At 36.4% G+C, this 22,945-nt stretch overlaps 1 protein-coding gene across 2 annotated transcripts in view; it reads right to left on the bottom strand.

Moving 5' to 3' along the window:
* Positions 1-10,145, bottom strand: part of pde2a (phosphodiesterase 2A) — a 123,656-nt gene extending 113,511 nt beyond the window's left edge. Inside the window, exon 1 of one of the 2 annotated variants that reach the window (XM_089121589.1) lies at positions 9,967-10,145. In XM_089121589.1, coding sequence (XP_088977715.1) covers positions 9,967-10,040 — 74 coding nt within the window. In that variant the 5' untranslated portion in view covers positions 10,041-10,145. The remainder of the gene's footprint in view (positions 1-9,966) is intronic. The other variant, XM_089121593.1, reaches the window with a different exon arrangement.
* Positions 10,146-22,945: the final 12,800 nt, after the last annotated feature.

Genomic DNA, 22,945 nt, shown 5'->3' on the forward strand with positions numbered 1-22,945 from the left:
TACAGAGAAGATGATGAGGACGATGATGATGACGAGAGCCAGTCAGGAGTGACAGGAAACAAACAGACGAACTCCAGAGAATAGCAAACATCCAACAAATCTCATTTCAAGGCTGGCGACCGCCGTTTCTGCTCCACTAGCAGAACACAACTGAATCCCAATAACAACGGCACGTTTCCTGAACACCCTGGCAACCGTCCGCACGGCAACGTACTTAACGACAAACAACACTGTAGCAATCCCACAGCAACATGCTTAACAATAAAAAAACACTCAGAACACCCTAGCAACCCCAAGGCAACGCACTTAACAACAAACAATACTGTAGCAACCCCTCGGCAACTTGCTTAACAATAAACAACACTCAGTACTCCTTAGCAACCCCATGGCAATGTACTTAACAACAAACAATACTGTAGCAACCCCTCAGCAACTTGCTTAACAATAAACAACACTCAGTACTCCTTAGCAACCCCATGGCAATGTACTTAACAACAAACAATACTGTAGCAACCCCTCGGCAACTTGCTTAACAACAAACCACACTCAGAACTCCTTAGCAACCCCAAGGCAACGCACTTAACAATAAACAACACTCAGTACTCCTTAGCAACCCCATGGCAATGTACTTAACAACAAACAACCCTCTAGCAACCCCATGGCAACGTGCTTAACAACAAACAATACTGTAGCAACCCCTCGGCAACTTGCTTAACAACGAACCACACTCAGAACTCCTTAGCAACCCCAAGGCAATGTACTTAACAACAAACAACCCTCTAGCAACCCCATGGCAACTTGCTTAACAACAAACCACACTCAGAACACCTATAGCAACCCCCCAGAAATGTGCTTAACAACAGTCAACACTCACAGCAACCTTAACAACCCCCCAGCAACATGCTTAACACAACAATCAACACTCAGAACACCTTAGCAACCCCACAGCAACGTACTTAACGAAAAAACTCAGAACACCTTAGCAACCCCACTGCAACGTGCTTAACAGCAAAAAAACACTCAGAACACCTTAGCAACTCCATGGCAACATGCTTAACAACAAACAACCCACAAAAAAAATGGCACGGCAGTGTGCTTAACAATGAACAACACTCAAAGCAACCTTAGCAACCCCACGGCAACATGCTTAACAGCAACAAAAAAAAACACTCAGAACACCTTAGCAACCCCGTGGCAACATGCTTAACAGCAAAAAAAAACAAACACTCAGAACACCTTAGCAACCCCGTGGCAACGTGCTTAACAGCAAAAAAACACTCAGAACACCTTAGTAACCCCTCGGCAACATGCTTAACAACAAACCACACTCAGAACACCTTAGCAACACCACAGCAACATACTTAACAACAATCAACACTCAGAAGACCTAAGCAACCCCCCGGAAATGTGCTTAACAACAGACAACACTCAAAGCACCCTTAACAACCCCCCAGCAACATGCTTAACACAACAATCAACACTCAGAACACCTTAGCAACCCCACAGCAACGTACTTAACAAAAAAAAAATCAGAACACCTTAACAACTCCACGGCAACGTGCTTAACAACAAACAACCCGTAAAATAATTATATAAATGGCACGGTAATGTGCTTAACAACGAACAACACTCAAAGCACCCTTAGCAACCCCACGGCAACGTTCTTAACAGCAAAAAAACACTCAAAGCACCCTTAGCAACCCCACGGCAACGTTCTTAACAGCAAAAAAACACTCAGAACACCTTAGCAACTCCACAGCAACATGCTTAACAATGAACAACACTCAAAGCAACCCTAGCAACCCCATGGCAACGTGCTTAACAACAAACAACACTCAGAAAACCATAGCAATGACACGGCAGTGTGCTTAACAATGAACAACACTCAAAGCAACCTTAGCAACCCCATGGCAACGTGCTTAACAACAAACAACACTCAGAAAACCATAGCAATGACACGGCAGTGTGCTTATCAATGAACAACACTCAAAGCAACCCTAGCAACCCCATGGCAACGTGCTTAACAACAAACAACACTCAAAGCAACCCTAGCAACCCCACGGCAACGTGCTTAACAGCAAAAAAACACTCAGAACACCTTAGCAACCCCACGGCAACGAGCTTAACAGCAAACTTCATAAGACCAAACTACACAAGAAGTCCACGAGAAGAACACGTCTCTTTTGCATGTGTTCATTATTAAACAGACAGACTGAAGCATCTCATAAATGATTAACGCCTGAAATATGTATGTGTGTGTGTGTGTGTTATTCTAAAGAAGTTTATCAAAGGATTACAGAGATCTCATCAATGATCACTTGTGTTTCTCCTTAAACACCACAGCAGAACTCTGGAGGATCTGATGATGACGGTAACAGGAACTGATGAAGAAACTCTGATCACCAGATACACGAGCTAAACACTCACATCACACACTGTGTGCGAGATCGGTGATGGGTAGGGTTAGGGGTACGCTTAGTGTGTGTGTGATGGGTAGGTTTAGTAGGTTGAGTTAGTGTGTGCATGTGTGTGTGATAGAGAGAGATACAGTGAGTGTGTGTGAGAGAGAGAGGTGCTGTGCACTGAGAGAGAGGTTTGGACAAAGAGAAAAATTGCTTCTGAGGATTTGCATATGTGAATTGCCTTCTATAGGAACTCTGAATCACTACACTGAATGCTAATGCAAACACACACACACACACACACTTTAGAAGTGCGCAACCCTTAAAGCGGTGTGTTTTATCTCTGTCGAACTGAAGAGAGAGTGTGAGATGCAGAACAGCCGCAGGACAAACGTCAAACTTTAAAGTTCCCTCGGCATCTAAAGTGAGTTTTGTGTCTGTTAGGATGAATATGTTAGTCATCAGGTTATCTAGAAGACATTAACGTTTAGAAGATAAATGCGATCACAGTTCACAGTCGGACGTTCATGTGTCTGATCAGGAGCGCTCCGTCTGTAATCTCACTCACGAGTCTTTGTGTCGCTTGTTTTCGGATGGTCAAATTTTGGAAATACTTTTTTTTCTGCACAAAAAACACTGAGCATGAAAATGATTATTTGTTATAAACGTTAGAATTCATAAATGTTGAATAAACGCCCAAATGAAGTCTCTTAACATTGTGAAAAAATGTAAAAGTTGCATCTACTGTATGGTAAAGCACTACACTCTGAACAATGCGGGGTTGTTTTAACCCAAATGTTGGGTTAAAAATGTAATTTCAAAATTTAACCCTTTCACTTTCAACTGTATATTTTTTAATTGGATTTTTAACCAAGCATTTGGGTTTGTCCGTATTTGACCCAAATTTGTGTTGAAACAACCCAGCATTGTTCAGAGTGTGTGAGTGTTCGATGTCTTGTGAATGCCTTATAAAATTGTTTTAGAAATACCATCTTTGATTTACCAACTTTGGTGCCTTGGTGTAATAATTACTTCTTAAAAAAACCAATTATATATATTATCTGTCCAATTAAATGATCTAGAATTTAAACACAATAACAGCTGCTGATGCGACTGAAAGCGGTCGCTCGTCAGGGCAGCTTTATTTGCAAGTCAGGGCAGCTTTATTTGTTGAATATTAAATTTAATGTTTAATTCAATGTCTTTAGTTAAATAAAGACAAAACTGAGGTCATTATATAAAGATGAATGCATCTAAAAACTACACATGATGTCACCAATCTTGTCCTTCTTTCTTTAATTGTATTTTTGATGTTTTTAGCCTGGCCTATAGTGGACCGTGCCCGATTCAGAGCGATTAAACACATCAGCGTTTACACGAACCTGCAGCGGATAGATTAAATGTGCAAAACACAACCCGTGGATCTGAATTACACACAGAACGCTGTATTTTAAAGAGTGATAGAGGAGATCAGCACTGCAAGCGCTTAGAAATCCAGAGATCAGATCAATCGCACGCTTTAACACCACATCATATGATTTACTAGATATTATCAATATGAAATATAAAGGAGGAATCTCTCGGACTTCATTTTTAATACAACTGCACATATACAACACGAGCTGTGTGTGAAACTATTAGACAGACGGCAGTGAAGCGGCACACAGCCTGAGGGGAAAACACACACACACACACACACACACACACACACACACACACATTCTGCATGCAAAAGGTGGATTTGTTTTGGCAGAATGACGACACTCCCACAGGCAGTAAAACAGGTGTGTGTGTGTGTGTGGGTGTGTGTGTGTGTGGCAGTCTAATACAAAACAGGCCTTGAATCAAAACACTGCATGACAGTCTCTCTCACACACACACACACACACACACACACACACACACAGAATATTGTTTAATCTTTAAATTCCCCCAAATCCAAGTCTGTCTGTCACGTCTTCTGCTCTATTTAAAGATGCGTACCGTATATAATACACATATCCATAACACACATACTATATAATGTCGCATCTACTTTACAACAAGCAAAAACTGATGGATTTTCAATTTCAAGAATAAGAATATGGATTAAAAATAATTAATTACTTAAAAGTTTCTATGTTCTGCATGTTGACAGACCTACGGTTGTAGAAACAGACACACACACACACACACATACACACGGGTGTTTTGGGACTTGAATATGAAGTCAGTCACCTGTATGAAAGACCCATTAGTTGCTCGGCAACTGCTGAGAGTCAATCATAAAAGCCTCTTTCTGGACCAACTAATGCTGCAACACTCAATGTGTGTGTGTGTGTGTGTGTGTGTGTGTCATCATCACTGGCCACTGATTGGCTAATAACTAAATAAGTGCTGATGTCATTATAGTATGAGTGGATGACATCATATCACAAACACAGTAATATGAAGGGTAACGTACGGTCACTATTAGAACACAAGCAATATTAATGAATATTGATTAAAAACATGAAATTAGCCCAGCTGCAGGATGATCAATGCGAGAGTCATTCACCGGCCACATAACGACACGACTGACCAATTATAATCAAGTATAAAGACAGATGTAGAGACTCATCTGGGAAAGAAACGGCACATTTGTGACCCTGGACCACAAAACCACACAAGGGTCCATTTCCACATTTACATGGACACACACTGTGTGTTATGATGTTATGATATGATCCCGAGAGACAAGCCGTCATCTCTATAGAAAGTTCACCTTCTCTCACTCTTTTGTTGAGTTAAATGAAGCGGTGTTTCTGTTTTCTCTGCGTTTCACTCATATTTCAGGTTAACACAAGACACTATAGGTCAATAGAAATGACATTTCACCATACAGCTGATTGGTTACATAAAGAATTGAGAAGTTTATGAATTGTTGAAAAATGCAAATGATGCCTTTTCTAATTGAATATGCATAAATTTGCATCCGTTTCCACAACATTGATTTTGTTGATATATTAGTATTAAAGGTTTTTATAGAGGGGATTTTAGATTTAGATGTCTATATGTATCAGAAAATATTGTCAACACATATTTTAACATGTTTTTAGGAATAAAATGTTATAAAAAAATAAAACAAACGATGTTATGAACAATCCCTTCAGTAAAATCCTTCAGAATATAGATATGAATAAAGCTGTAAGTTTTGGTGTATATATACGTGCTGCTGAAGTGGAGGACAAATCTCATCTTTAGAAAACGGCAATTCAAAATATATGCATTGAAATTGAAATCTACAGAGACAAATAGATAAAGTGCAATAAGATTGGTTTCTCTTTTTACTAGTCTGACACAGCACATTATTAATAGGCAAATATCTAAATATCTGTCTTGTGTTAAAGGAAGGAAGGAAAACACATAGTATATAATCCATATTTGATTTGAAGAAGGTAAATAGTTAAATAAATACACAGACAGGCCATAAAACAACATCTAACATCTTAATTCAGCCTCAGGGATCAATATATCATCTTCATCCTGTAATAATCGCATGTCAGCGTCGACCGCATGTGTAAATCCAGCCTGATGATTAATGACAGAAATTTGCCAATTAAGAGACAATCATTAATGCAAACGTTCCTCGACAAGATGCACCACAGCTCAGCCTTAGGGTATTTAAACCAGGTGTGTGTGTGTGTGTGTGTGTGTGTGTGTGTGTGTGTGTGCACCTGACACCGTTACCAAGGAAACTTTCGAGTACATCCCAAAATGTCCTCGAATGCAAGTTTCTTCAGATTGACGTCACGTCTAGAGACAACAATGGCCCCAAACTAAAGCTCATAAACACTCGTTTGCTAACAATAGCTAATAAGCACATTTAATAAACTTGATTGTTTTTTTTATATATATATATAAAAGCGAGATACTGGACTGCTGATTAACATTAAACTATCATAAAACCATATAACATAACCCTATGAGGAAAAATATAAAAAAGTATTTGAGGGCATCACCAAATCAGAACTTATAAGAACAATTTAGTTATTAAAAATAATGTACTTAGTATTAAACAAAGACCTTAACGCACACAGGAAAATGGTTCAATGCACCAAAACTAATTTTAAGCGAAAATTAAAGTTAACATTGTATTTAATAATAACTTAATGATTAAAATTTATTTATTAATCAATAATTATTAAATAATAATTATCAATAATTAATTATGAATAATTTAATAAAAATATAATGGTATAATTATGCTTTTCTCCAATTTGTTGTTGAAAAATAAACATTAAAATGGTAACTGTAATAAAAAGAAAATTCATGAGGGATTTAAAAAATATTGCTGGTTTAACTTAAAAAATTAAGTAACCTGGTTGGTTGAACTGGAAAAAGTGAGTTAATACAATGAATCATCAGAAACTCAAAATAATAAGTTATCTGAACTAAATAAGTGATTTAAGTTGATTTGACAAAAGAAAAAAATGTTGTGAAAACAAATCTTGAAATTTTTTTTTTTACAGTGATGCTCCTCCCTAGAGTTATTTGAGTTAATGGTCACTGAATGGCTTTTCTGAAGTGACGTTACGCTGTTTTATTGATGTCTTTCAGATACAGAGAGGTCGGTTTAGCATTGCTACTTTTAATTGAGTTTTCTTACAGCATTTTTTCTTCAAGGTTTTTGCAGCCAAAAAAAAAATATTTTGAATAAATAATTATCCCTCTTTTAACTCTACTGTACCGTTAAGACTTCCATATGTAAATGAGTCTGTGCATGTGAAATGAGTAACAATGCCCCTGCTAAGTTAGTGAATAGTGAATAGGTGTTGATATGTAAATGTGGGCGTTGACGAGCGTCAGTGTCTGGCTCAGACGTGTTGTTGTTCAGTTCTCTACAAAGGCACGATTCACCAGCGATGTGCAATGACCTGAGAGCCAAACACCCTCCTCACACTGGCAAAACGGGAACACTTTCTCTTTTTCTCAGCTCTAATAATCTTATCTGGTCGCCACGGCAACATTATAATGGACAGACGACATCATCATTATTCTGATGCTGTCAGTCACGCTTACAGGAATATTCCGGGTTCAGGATCAGTTCAGCATCGGCCGTAACGTCCATCCTCGCACAAAATAATATCACAAGCAAAAATCACTTCAAACGGACACACACACACACACACACTCAACGTGTGTAGATGTATCCAAAGAAACTCCACAACGCTATGTGGCTTACACTGCAAAAAGAAAATCGAATAAAAAGATTTAAAACATTCTCAAATTGAGATGCATCTTCTTGAGAATCAAATGACTGAAGACATTAAGATTTAAAAAAAAATAATAATAAATTGAAAAAAATCAATACATTTACTGTAGATGAGTGTTGAGCTTTGGGTTTCAAGTTTGCCGGCGGGGTCAGACTCTGAAGATAAACTTTCTGACTCGCTGACAGATATTAACCCTTGTTTTCAGCACAAACTCACTTCATTTTCACACTAAACACACTCATATTGAACAAAAACGCTGATAAATCTGTGTATTGTGGATGACAGAGTTGAAGCGGCTGTTTAGAGTGGGACACACACTCTTCAAACACACACACACACGCTTAGTGTGAAGGGGCTCTTTATCAAGTGGAAAGCTGTGGAAATGAGTGTGTGGGAGGATATTTTGTTCATCCATAGTTTTACAACTTTTCCTCTATTATTTTTCATCAGGCTCCCAAACAGGAACCATGATAAACACAAAAATATTACAGTATACTATAGTTTACTCTGTATACACAGTGTATATACTTCACGCTGATTCGCACCAACTAAGACGTAGCTTTACAGTAACCTGTGTCTCCATCCAATCCAATCTGTCTGGAGTTAAAGGGATAGTTCACTTTGAAATTAATTTTTGATATGTTTTATCTTCCCTCAAGGGCATCCGAGATGTAGGTGTCTTTGTTTCCACAGTATTTTCAATTTTGCCATTTTTCAGTCAAACCGTTGTTGTCTATCAGTCATACACTGGAGGCTAAGAGGGTCCACCAAAGAGAAGTCCAAATTAAACATGATTTAATGACTCGTAAATGTAAGCACACACTGATGGCGTAAGACACGAAACGAGCGGTTTGTGTGAGAAAACCAACAGTATTTATATCGTTTTTTATATGCCATAATTAACAAACAAATCCAGCATTTTGCAAACAAACTCGATCTGCTTTGTAAAGGAAAACTCAAGTACAAAGTCAATTTGAGCGAAAGTGCAGTGGGGTAACACATGTATTATATAGTGCAAATATAGATTAATGACTTCACAAATAAGTGTAAACCATCCTAGTCCTAACCACCCATCCTAAATCAATCTAGAGCATACGAATGCATATCTGTCTGTTATGATTGTGAGACACTTGGCAAGTGCAGATACTCAGTACATGTGCTGTTACTGTCCACCTCTACACACACACACACACACACACACACACACACACACACACACACACACACACACACTCATCTGTGGGGGGTGCAGGTCTTAATGTGAACTTAATGAGGTTGATTTTATCCATTAGAGTTATATCAATTGGTTCACCGATGAATAATTCACGATAAGACCAGGGGCATAATTTATGAGAGTTCATGTTGATCTGACATGATACAAACCAAATAAAAGAGAGAAAAGCAAAGGGAGCGAGACGGAGGTACAGTTTCAGAAACGTGAGCATCTTCGACTAAAATAGACCCGAGAGAGAGAGAGAGAGAGAGAGAGAGAGAGAGAGAGAGAGAGAGAGAGAGAGAGAGAGAGAGATGATTCATCCTCTGCTGATCTGCCTTTCGCTTGAGATTCTGCTGATAATAAACTTTAGAACGGAACACACCTGCCACAATAACACACACACACACACACACACACACACACAGGTTTGTTCGACACTATTAGAGCTCGTAGACTTCCAGTGTTTTTCGGTCAGATTAATGATCTTTCGTATCTCATAATCCGACTTTAACTCGAGTCTCTGACCATTAGATATCAGACATTTGACCTGCACAAAACCACACAATAAACTACATAAAAGTAACCGAATTGCACTCAGATTTGCCAAGACATGAACTCAAACATTATCAGAGCTGTGATTCGCATCCATTTTACAGGTGAATCTCACAGAACATATTATAAACTCTCTCATAATAACCTTACAGCAAGATCATCAGATTTCACGCTGAAAAAGCCAACATAAACACTATTTCAGAGTAAACTCATCTCTGTTCATACATAAGTATGTTATTACTACTGAGGTAAACTGGACAACGACCCCGGAACTTCTGACGAGATCGTGATCGTAACGCGGGAACATTTGCCCCGGTTTGACAGAGTTTAACGTGAAGTAACTTTGAATACCATGGCAGGCTTACAGTATTAACCATTAGTGCCTGGCAGGCACTAATGGTTAATACTGTAAGTACCACGGTACTTATTCACCAATGAGTCCAAACTGAACAACAGAATCTGCTGTGATCGTCTCTCACGAGGATCTGATGCTGAAGACGCACGACAGACGCGACGCGAACGCAACGCTACATCTGTGATCAGCTCGAGCTCTGGTACTCACAGTTCTGTGTTCTGGTACTGGTTCTGGTACTGGTGGTTACGGCACAGCAGCGAGTGTCCGCACGCCTGACCCATCGCGCATCGCGCCGGTACCGGGAGACACTGATGATGATGATGAAGATGATGAGGAGGTGGAGGATTTCCCGCGAAGAAGATGATGCTGCTGCTGAGCTGAGAGAGACAAGACAGATGCGTATCTGTGTGTGTGTGTGTGTGTGTGTGTGTGTGTGTGTGTGTGTGTGTGTGACTCCCTCTCTCTCTCTCTCTCTGACAGAAGTGGGTTGGGCGCGTTCTGTAATAGATCTGCGCGGGCGCGCGCGCGTGTGTGTGATCGATCTGAAAGGCGTTTCCTTTCTGCATCCCTTTTATTATGACCAAAACATCAGCAGCAGCTCTAAAGTCTCTATAAACTAATTTACATAATCTCCGTCATATGGAAAAGCCCATTTCCGCTATCATGCTTCGGTAATCTGATACTACATCATGAAAAGTCAGAATGTGACATTGCAATGCCTACTAGTCATGACATAAACTGAGAAAAGTTGAAAATATAAGATAAAGTCGAAATTAATGCCATGATCATAATACTAAGTGGCAACTCTGACGTCATATTTATGAGCTGAAAAGTCAAAATTATGACAAACGTCGTTAGTATGATCAAAAATTCCATATTTATATGACAGAAAGCCAATTTCGACTTTTAATGTCATAATTATGATTAACACAATCATTTTTTTTTCTTGCATTGGGCTTTGGTAAATCTAAAAATATGGACAAATCCAGCCATTGGGTTACATGTTTAAATAACATTTTTAATACATTGTTCGAGTTTGTCAATATTTGACCCAAAATTGGGTTAAAACAACCCAGCATTTTTAAGAATGCATGAAAAGCCAAAATGGTGATACATAAGTCATGGCAAAAGTAGAAAATATGAGCTAATTGGTTAAAGACATAGGTCATAATTATGAAATTATGATGTCATATTCATGAGATGAAAAGTCAAAATAATGACTTAAATGTTGTATGGTCTAAAATGTCATTTATGACAGAAAGTCATCATTTCGACTTATTATATTTAGATTTAATTTAGTCTTAATTATGACTGAGTATTTCCACTTTTAATGTCATAATTATGATGAACAAAAGCATGATTTGGAAATGGGTTTCAATATTAATCTGAGCAGATCTGAGAGGGAAAGTGTTTTTAAACTGATGATGATGATTTTCATCTACACTACAGTTCGGAAGATTTACATCTATGGATTTTGGTGGGCAGTTTGGTCCAATGTGAATTAAATGTGATGAATGGTGCACATGTGATGAGCGTATGCAGGAATCTACTGTATGTGTTTATGATTATGATTATGGTTTTGTGGTCAGCTGTGGATGATGTTCTGGGTCACAGAAGGTCACAGTCTGCTCTGATGCTATAGTTTGTGGTTATAGGGATAGTTCACACGAAAGGAGGAGTTTATCTGAGGGAAACACACATATGAAAACGTGTCATAAATGCTGGTTTACCACGACAGAGCCGATCTTCTTCACCTCCAGCAACGGTTTATGACGTCGAAGACGGAGAGTCTCTGTCCAAATTCATTTCACCTAGAAAGAAACTTTGTTTTTATCCTTCAGCACACACACACACACACACACACACACACACACACACACACACACAATTTGGGTCAATTCTAAAGGGACACTGCTGTCAGTCACACACACACACACACACACACACACACACACACGTGACACAATCACATGACAGTCGTCAAACACAACTGCACAAACACAGATACACACACTCGCGCTCACACAGCTTGTTTGTTCTGCAGCAGAGCATCATGGGAGCTGGAGCCGAGGGAAACGGGACACATTTAACGACTGTTGTTATTGTTCACTAAAACTAAAACGATGAAATCATTTTCGGATATATAGGCAACACTGAGTTAACTGACAATGAACAATACATTTTACAGCATTTATTAATCTGTGTTAAAGTTAGCTAATAAACATGTTCATGTTAGTTCACACAGTGCTTTATCAAGATGAGAGATTAAGATTAATAAATGTTCATTTCAACTAATATAGATGACTCCAGTTACTTTAAAGTGTTACTAATAGAACTATAAGATGGAAAAACTTAAACTTATATATTTCAGTTAGTCACCACGGCAACATTTAACATTTTTGTTTAAGTTAACTAAAACAAAAAATAAAAACATGAAATTATAAAATACTAACATTAAACGGAAAAATAAAAGTTAAATACAAAATATTAATAAATTCTATAACAGTATAAAAATAATTGTAAAATAACAGAATAGGACGTACATCATCACTAGATTTATATAAATCAATATATGGAGCACAAGTAGAACTGTAAAACTGAAAGTAAAACTGAAAAAGTAATATATATATATATATATATATATATATATATAACTAATAAAAATGGCATAAGCACATAAAACTAAAACTGAAAAAAGAAAATTTAAATATAACAATATTAATACATTCTATTTATAAATAATATAATACTATAATAACGGCATTTGTGTTATACTTTCACTATCATGAAATCCATAGTGATATATATATATATATATATGCATCACCTGTGAGGGGGATGGGTGATCTCGGCAAAGGAGAAGTGCTCACTAACACTGATTTAACACAGATTTGTGAGTAAAAGGCGTTTTGTGTGCATTGAGTTCAGCTCATGAAAAAGGCCATCAGAAGCAACTATTTTATGATACAGTCAGTAATAAAAATGTTGGCTTGAGATTATAGATCCACAAATGAATCATTTCAGGGAATGCTCTCTTTTGAACTGAAGAGGAAGCTTTATATTTCTAAATTAAAAGGGATAAAGATCATTTGTGGTGATATGATTGCTTTTAGAGAGCAATTTCCCAGGAAGTAAATGAGTGAATAAAGGTGTTGTCAGACAGTGAAGCGTTTCTAAATGTTTATCTGCAGGACACATCTGATCACATTATTCACACGGGACTCCATCGCCTCAGGACATTCACTGATAAACGCTTCATTCTCCTGCGCAGGGAAATAACTCTGAGGAGTTTGTGCTCGAACTCGGGGTCAGAAAAATCAACAGTTCCAGGAAAAACAAGATTATTTTTCTGACTTTTGTATGTAGAACTGAGAGGGTTTCCCCTGCGCTGCCATTGGTCAGACCGGTGTTTTGATCAGGTTTGCGTTCAGCCCCGGCAATAAGTTAAACACCCTGTTCTGGTGATGCAAGAGTTGCAACTACGGCGGTTTGTTTTGAAGAGTTTTCCATTATAAATACGTGTTTAACACTGCAGAACACACTCGATGGGTCAGTCACTGGCCATGCCGTCCAGAATAACAGACAACATCCCAGTCGAGTGAAGGGATTTGTGGAAACTGTGCTTCCTAATTACTGTGATCCAACATGTGCCTCACATTTCAGGATGAAAAGACAAACGTTTCAGGAGAAGGATAAACCACTTCTCATCTCCGAGACTGTTATGATCTACAGTATATGACCTTATTATTCGGAGTATTAGGCTTATCGTTATTGCTGATCACTGTTGATATGCCATATTTTTACTATAAAACTCTTATGACAGGTTTTTTTTTTCATTGTGATTTTTGATCAATGGGGTGTCACAGAAATCAAAATTTCCCAGCCACCAGAATATGTTCCTGTTTAGTTATGAAATCATTACTTCTGGATGTTCTCTGAACGTCCAGTTTTCTAAATGTTTTTAAAACGTTTTACTATGTTTGGCTATTCAAACGTTAAAGAGAACATTCCATTGCATCATCCTTCAAAGATTATGGGAATGTTACTTTTGAATGTTCTCTGAATGTTACTTTAGAATGTTCTCTGAATGTTACTTTAGAATGTTCTCTGAATGTTACTTTAGAATGTTCTCTGAATGTTACTTTAGAATGTTCTCTGAATGTTACTTTTGAATGTTCTCTGAATGTTACTTTAGAATGTTCTCTGAATGTTACTTTTGAATGTTCTTGAATGTTACTTTAGAATGTTCTCTGAATGTTACTTTAGAATGTTCTCTGAATGTTACTTTAGAATGTTCTCTGAATGTTTCTTTTGAATGTTCTCTGAATGTTACTTTTGAATGTTCTCTGAATGTTACTTTTGAATGTTCTTGAATGTTACTTTAGAATGTTCTCTGAATGTTACTTTAGAATGTTCTCTGAATGTTACTTTTGAATGTTCTCTGAATGTTACTTTAGAATGTTCTCTGAATGTTACTTTAGAATGTTCTCTGAATGTTACTTTTGAATGTTCTCTGAATGTTACTTTTGAATGTTCTCTGAATGTTACTTTTGAATGTTCTCTGAATGTTACTTTTGAATGTTCTTGAATGTTACTTTAGAATGTTCTCTGAATGTTACTTTTGAATGTTCTTGAATGTTACTTTAGAATGTTCTCGAATGTTACTTTAGAATGTTCTCTGAATGTTACTTTAGAATGTTCTCTGAATGTTACTTTAGAATGTTCTCTGAATGTTACTTTAGAATGTTCTCTGAATGTTACTTTTGAATGTTCTCTGAATGTTACTTTTGAATGTTCTCTGAATGTTACTTTAGAATGTTCTCTGAATGTTACTTTAGAATGTTCTCTGAATGTTACTTTAGAATGTTCTCTGAATGTTTCTTTTGAATGTTCTCTGAATGTTACTTTAGAATGTTCTCTGAATGTTACTTTAGAATGTTCTCTGAATGTTACTTTAGAATGTTCTCTGAATGTTACTTTAGAATGTTCTCTGAATGTTTCTTTTGAATGTTCTCTGAATGTTTCTTTTGAATGTTCTCTGAATGTTACTTTAGAATGTTCTCTGAATGTTACTTTAGAATGTTCTCTGAATGTTACTTTAGAATGTTCTCTGAATGTTTCTTTTGAATGTTCTCTGAATGTTTCTTTTGAATGTTCTCTGAATGTTACTTTAGAATGTTCTCTGAATGTTTCTTTTGAATGTTCTCTGAATGTTACTTTAGAATGTTCTCTGAATGTTACTTTAGAATGTTCTCTGATCGTTACTTTAGAATGTTCTCTGAATGTTACTTTAGAATGTTCTCTGAATGTTACTTTTGAATGTTCTCTGAATGTTACTTTAGAATGTTCTCTGATCGTTACTTTAGAATGTTCTCTGAACGTTACTTTAGAATGTTCTCTGAATGTTACTTCAGAATGTTCTCTGAATGTTACTTTTGAATGTTCTCTGAATGTTACTTCAGAATGTTCTCTGAATGTTACTTTTGAATGTTCTCTGAATGTTACTTTAGAATGTTCTCTGAATGTTACTTTAGAATGTTCTTGAATGTTACTTTTGAATGTTCTCTGAATGTTACTTTAGAATGTTCTCTGAATGTTACTTCAGAATGTTCTCTGAATGTTACTTTAGAATGTTCTCTGAATGTTACTTTAGAATGTTCTCTGAATGTTACTTTAGAATGTTCTCTGAATGTTACTTTTGAATGTTCTCTGAATGTTACTTTAGAATGTTCTCTGAATGTTACTTTTGAATGTTCTTGAATGTTACTTTAGAATGTTCTCTGAATGTTACTTTAGAATGTTCTCTGAATGTTACTTTAGAATGTTCTCTGAATGTTTCTTTTGAATGTTCTCTGAATGTTACTTTTGAATGTTCTCTGAATGTTACTTTTGAATGTTCTTGAATGTTACTTTAGAATGTTCTCTGAATGTTACTTTAGAATGTTCTCTGAATGTTACTTTTGAATGTTCTCTGAATGTTACTTTAGAATGTTCTCTGAATGTTACTTTAGAATGTTCTCTGAATGTTACTTTTGAATGTTCTCTGAATGTTACTTTTGAATGTTCTCTGAATGTTACTTTTGAATGTTCTCTGAATGTTACTTTTGAATGTTCTTGAATGTTACTTTAGAATGTTCTCTGAATGTTACTTTTGAATGTTCTTGAATGTTACTTTAGAATGTTCTCGAATGTTACTTTAGAATGTTCTCTGAATGTTACTTTAGAATGTTCTCTGAATGTTACTTTAGAATGTTCTCTGAATGTTACTTTAGAATGTTCTCTGAATGTTACTTTTGAATGTTCTCTGAATGTTACTTTTGAATGTTCTCTGAATGTTACTTTAGAATGTTCTCTGAATGTTACTTTAGAATGTTCTCTGAATGTTACTTTAGAATGTTCTCTGAATGTTTCTTTTGAATGTTCTCTGAATGTTACTTTAGAATGTTCTCTGAATGTTACTTTAGAATGTTCTCTGAATGTTACTTTAGAATGTTCTCTGAATGTTACTTTAGAATGTTCTCTGAATGTTTCTTTTGAATGTTCTCTGAATGTTTCTTTTGAATGTTCTCTGAATGTTACTTTAGAATGTTCTCTGAATGTTACTTTAGAATGTTCTCTGAATGTTACTTTAGAATGTTCTCTGAATGTTTCTTTTGAATGTTCTCTGAATGTTTCTTTTGAATGTTCTCTGAATGTTACTTTAGAATGTTCTCTGAATGTTTCTTTTGAATGTTCTCTGAATGTTACTTTAGAATGTTCTCTGAATGTTACTTTAGAATGTTCTCTGATCGTTACTTTAGAATGTTCTCTGAATGTTACTTTAGAATGTTCTCTGAATGTTACTTTTGAATGTTCTCTGAATGTTACTTTAGAATGTTCTCTGATCGTTACTTTAGAATGTTCTCTGAACGTTACTTTAGAATGTTCTCTGAATGTTACTTCAGAATGTTCTCTGAATGTTACTTTTGAATGTTCTCTGAATGTTACTTCAGAATGTTCTCTGAATGTTACTTTTGAATGTTCTCTGAATGTTACTTTAGAATGTTCTCTGAATGTTACTTTAGAATGTTCTTGAATGTTACTTTTGAATGTTCTCTGAATGTTACTTTAGAATGTTCTCTGAATGTTACTTCAGAATGTTCTCTGAATGTTACTTTAGAATGTTCTCTGAATGTTACTTTAGAATGTTCTCTGAATGTTTCTTTTGAATGTTCTCTGAATGTTACTTTTGAATGTTCTCTGAATGTTACTTTAGAATGTTCTCTGAATGTTACTTTAGAATGTTCTCTGAATGTTTCTTTTGAATGTTCTCTGAATGTTACTTCAGAATGTTCTCTGAATGTTACTTTAGAATGTTCTCTGAATGTTACTTTTGAATGTTCTCTGAATGTTACTTTAGAATGTTCTCTGAATGTTACTTTTGAATGTTCTCTGAATGTTTCTTTAGAATGTTCTCTGAATGTTACTTTTGAATGTTCTCTGAATGTTACTTTAGAATGTTCTCTGAATGTTACTTTAGAATGTTCTCTGAATGTTATAAAAGACCAGATAACTTTAAACGGATGTTCTAATAACATTACTGAAAGAACGTTTCCTGATAACTTTGGAGAATCTTGCGAGAACGTTCCCTGTCGGCTGGGCTGTACCCAGTTTAAAAGAACAGAAGGGTTAAAGTTTAAATAAAAGAGAATAAAGAGATTGATCTCGATCACACTCACACAGAGGACAGTTTGTGTAGTAAACTGGAGCGTCTGTCTTACAGAAAACCCAGTGGCTCAATACACACACGTGAGCCTTTCCTCCACTGTGTCACATTATTTCACATCACAAACTGCCTCCTGGGCATCAGATAAACATCTCACACACACTCACACACACACACACACACACACACTCAGAGCGCTTCATCTGAGGCCACCTGCTACCATTATATCATCAAACACATGCAGACGCTCAAAGAGAGGACAGCAGTGTTGAGCATTATATAGACCAGCGAAGAATGCTGAACGACCAACTAGAATATCTAGTGATGCAAACTAGACTTTTTGACACCATCATGAATTGAAAATATAGATGATCATTATAGGCACCTATCACAACACTCAAGGTGACCTTACAAATCTTCCTAAAAGCATCAGTGTAACAACAATACACAACGCATGCTATAATCTCCATTAGACACTGAAGAATGAGATATTGCTCAATTCATGCGCCGGCATTAATAAGCCTGTCTAAATGCTTCAGGACGAGATTTAAACATGTGAAGACTGCTGCTGTAACCAAAGAAAGTTAGCATAACTAAAAGCCCTAGAGCCAATCCTGTTCAGGCGAATGCGTGGAGCGAATAGAGAGATTGATGAAGAAGAGCTGAGGGTACGGACAGGAATATTAATGTGAAGAAGATCACAACGATATGAAGGAGCTTCATTATTAAGAGCTTTCTAGGTAAGGAGAAATCAATTCCATATTTTACTGGAAGAACAGGAGAAATGTGCTTAATAAGAAGAAATGATTCATGTAGAAATTCAGAAAGCAAAGAATTGCAATATAATGTAACTAAGGCATTATAAGACAATTTATATTTCAGAACTTAAAATATGCAGAACAAATAATAATAAACAACTATGGACTTGTCGATAGTCACAGAGAAACTATCCTGACTAGATGACCTACCAGGAGAACTTCAGATTGACCACGATTGAGTTTAAGGAAATTTGATGAGAAACAGTTTTTAAATTCCTGCTAAGCGACTGGACTGAGAAAGTGGAGGCAAAACAGAAGCAAGTATAGAAATAAACCCCGTACTTCCTAAAAACGTGTCCAAGGGGGAGTAAATAAATGATGAATATAAGCGGGCCCAAGACTGAGCCTTGGGGAACACCACGACGGCTCACATCTGAACAAACCACAAAGAAGATATAATCTAAGCCCAGACAGCCAGATGCCCGCCAGATGATTTTTTTTTAAAACATTCAAAAGTAACGTTCCTATGATATATTTACTAGGTCTACTTCAATGATCTCACTGTTTCTGCATTAAATTGCTACATTGTTTAAATTGCTACATTTTTCGGTCACTGTAACTGAAAGCATAACTTCTAGATCACTGTACACTGTAATGTGGACTTATGGTACTTATAAGTGTTGGTTCCCATGGTCATTTATCTGTAAGTTCCAGTCAGATTATTTTATTCCGCCGTCGTTAAGTCTTCAATCATTAGTCATCATCATCATCATCATCATGTGATCTAGCATGTGGTTCTGAATCGGCTGAAGCTCATAAACATGTTTTGGTTCTGTGTCGTGATGATCAGAATCAGATCAAGTCGACTTATCCGTGGAGTTTAATGTCCAATCAAAGCTTTACGTTCTCTAAGAGTATTAAATCATGAAAACGCATCTGATGACCTGGACATGATGTGCAGTTCTGACAACTTCAAGAAGCGCTTTTATGATGTGTGTGTGTGTGTGTGTGAGAGTATGTGTGTTTGCTGAAGGCAGATGGCACGACTCGTATTGATTCTGAGAGAAGTGCAGGAATTACTGGGATCGGATCGGCTCTGAGTGTGTGTGTGTGTGTGTGTGTGTGTGTGAGGCCGGATCAGATTTCTCTGTCTTCCAGTCTAATGCACAGCTAATAACAGAGGTCAACACACACCAGTGAGTCTGTGCAGCACAGCTAATGGAAAAGATAAACTCACACACACACACACACACACACACACACACACTAATGTTAACAAAGATTAATAAATGCTATGAAAATACACTGTTCTTCATGCTAACTAAAGTAATCATCAAAATGGAGTTTAAAGAGAACAAATATGGTGAGAATATGGTCAATGTTTCTTTTTCCGAGAGCATTGGCAGATATTAGTTGTTATTTTACACATAAACTCACTTCATTGATATCAATTTGTCCTGTTCTCTCGTAGTTTTGCAGGATTGTCCAACTATCAGGAAAGCTTCTCTAAAGTTACGAACAAACGTTCTTCCTATAGGGATGGGCAACGATTAATCGCATCCAAAATAAAAGTTTGTGTTTACATAATATATATGTGTGTAGTGTGTAGAATTCATTTGTAAATATAAATACACACACATGCATGTATATATTTAAATTTTTTTTGCATGTATATACTTTATATATATTTATGCATAATTAATATTATATATAAACATAAATATTTGATATATTAATAACACATTTTTCTTAAATATATACATGCATATGTGTGTATTTATAAATACAAATTATTTATGCATAATTAATATTATATATAAACATAAATATTTGATATATTAATAACAATTTTTTTCTTAAATATATACATGCATTTGTGGGTATTTATATATACAAATTAATTATACACACTACACAAACACGTATATTATGTAAACACAAACTTTTATGTTGGATGTGATTAATCGTTGCCCATCCCTATAGTGACATTCACAGAACGTTCCTTCAAAGTCATCAGATCTGTAAAAATGTTTTACTTCTAAGACGTTTCGTATCGTTTTTTTTTTAATGTTGCAACTTCAGACGAACATTCAAAAGTAACATTCCCTCGTTTGATGAATGATGAAATGGAATAACATTACAACAAGATACTGGACGTTTCATACACTCACAAATAATGCTTTCAGAACTTAATGGGAACACTGGTCAAATTCTTCAGTTCTTTACCCAGACCCAATCTCATCAATGACTGTTTCTCTCTCTCTCTGTGTGTGTGTGTGTGTGTGTGTTTTGTTCCAAGCAAACTAAAACTGCTCACAAACAAGATCACAGACCCTCCTCATCTTCTCTCACATGTTTCAGTCAATCCTAAACACACAATAACTGTTACTGCTTAATTCACCGTCATTCCTCCTGACAGCTGTCAATCAGCGAAGCCTGGTCGCCGTGACGACCGCATCAGCACCGCACACACTGCAGGTCATACGAGAGCGGTTTAACACTTGTGTTTCAGGGTCATCAGTTAGCGAGTGTTATATCTGTACACCGTTAACAGACTTCAAGCCTTCATGTGTGTGTGTGTGTGTGTGTGTTCATATTCCTGAAGCTGAGCCGCGTATAAAGGAATCTCGCTCTGGTGAAGCATCAGCACTTTTCTGCTTAATTAATCCGGTAAGTTGTGTGTGAGTGTGTGACGCTTCAGCTCTTAAGCAGCTTTACTGAGACACATTTCAGCAGTTTGGGCTTCAGTTCAGTGATGTTCAAATCTCACCGCTGGCAAACACTCTCGGCTAACCGTCACGCCGGGAAAACAACGCGCACTGCATTCGTCTTCTTAAGCGTTTCAATGCGTTTTCTTCTTGCTTATGTGAGCGTTAATGCAACAATTCATCATTCTTCAAACATCATGTGATCGTTACTTTAGAACGTTCCGGAAACGGTAACATTTCAGAAACACCAAACGAACGTCCGACTGAAACATTTCACAGCGAAACACTGAATGATGTATAAATAATGTTTTTTGTTCGAACACTTAGAAAAGATTATTAAAGACCAGAAAACTGTCAACGTCACTGGAAGAGTGTTTCCCTGTTATCTGGATAGGACACACACACACACACACACACACACACACACACACACACACTCTCAGCCTGTAGGAACTGATCTGTGGAGAGATTATACACACTTTCAGAAGTTGTTTTTCATTGTGCACCAACAGGCTCGTATGAAAACAACTTACATAACAGAAGCGCCGTCTCGCTCAGAAACCAGTGAAAGATGGCCAGAGGAGACACATCTCTCTCTCTCTCTCTCTCTCCATCCATCCAAATGCATTCTCTCCAGAACAGTGTTCAGCTGGAGGGAAGTTTATTCTCACACACACACACACACACACAGGCAAAAATAATCCTGCATTTGAAAACAATACAAATGGAAAACACCTGCAGTTATTCGGATGCTTCTGAGTGTGTGTGTGTGTGTGTGTGTGTGTGTGTGTGTGTTTCCTCTTTATGCCTGAAGCATCAGCAGAACAATTTTAGCCCTTCAATACCTTCATACTGTAAAACCAGAAAACACATGTGAACATTGATTGACTGTGTGTGTGTGTGTGTGTGTAATAATCTGATGGACTGACTGAATGTATTACATGACAAAACAGAGTTTAATGCCACACAGACAGCTGCATTTCTTCAAGTCAAATCGTTTTCTGCACAAAAAAATAAATAAATAAAAAAAACTATAAAAATTAAATGGTCAATATTTTTATTTCCTCAATGATTTTAAAGGGATAGTTCACTTTGAAATTAATGTTTGATATGTTTTATCTTACCTCAAGGGCATCCAAGATGTAGGCGTCTTTGTTTCCGCAGTATTTTCAATTTTGACATTTTTAGGTCAAACTGTTGTTGTCTGTCAGTCATATAATGGAGGTCTATGGTCACCACCTCAAAGAGCAGCACAGAGAAGTCCAAATTAAACATGAGTTAATGACTCGTAAATGTAAGCACACACTGATGGCCTAAGACACAAAACGAGCGGTTTGTGTGAGAAAATTAACAGTATTTATATTGTTTTTACCTCGTGTAATCACAGCCACGTCCAACTGATCTGACGGTGCGGGCGCTTCGGTCTGCTCATGCGCCGGAAGTGATATCTTGTGCGTCTACGTCATATTTAGACATCGTTATATCTAAACATATTTATATATACCGAAACCGTCTTCCATTGCGATGTCCCGTATATCTAAATATGTTTCGATCTTCACAGTGAAGGGCAACACTTCTGCTTCCAAGAGGTAAAAATGATCATTTAAAAGTGAATATATAGCCTATAACATACTAAAACTTTGTAATTCAAATGAAAATATAAAAAAAATAAAATCTGATATTATATTAGCAAAAAGTACAATAGTATCAAGTAACAGAAGTGAGGAAAACCTGATTCTTCATGAGCTAAATATGAATTGATACTAATTAAATTATTCAATAATGATTACTTTTATTTCCATTTTTACAAAACAAAATAATTCACAATTTAATCTATTGTTATTTTTTTCAGTATATTTATATACTATTATATTTTGAACTATATGCATTTACTTTTATTTTTATATATTTTGAATTATATACATGTTTTAAATACTTTTATTTTTATTTTGTGCAATTTTGACAGCTGTCTAATTTTCAGTTTTGATCAGAATGATGCCAATGCAAAACATGAA

The sequence above is a fragment of the Pimephales promelas genome, chromosome 16 (assembly GCF_988280905.1).
Source record: "Pimephales promelas chromosome 16, fPimPro1.hap1.1, whole genome shotgun sequence".
Classification (NCBI taxonomy): Eukaryota; Metazoa; Chordata; class Actinopteri; order Cypriniformes; family Leuciscidae; genus Pimephales; species Pimephales promelas.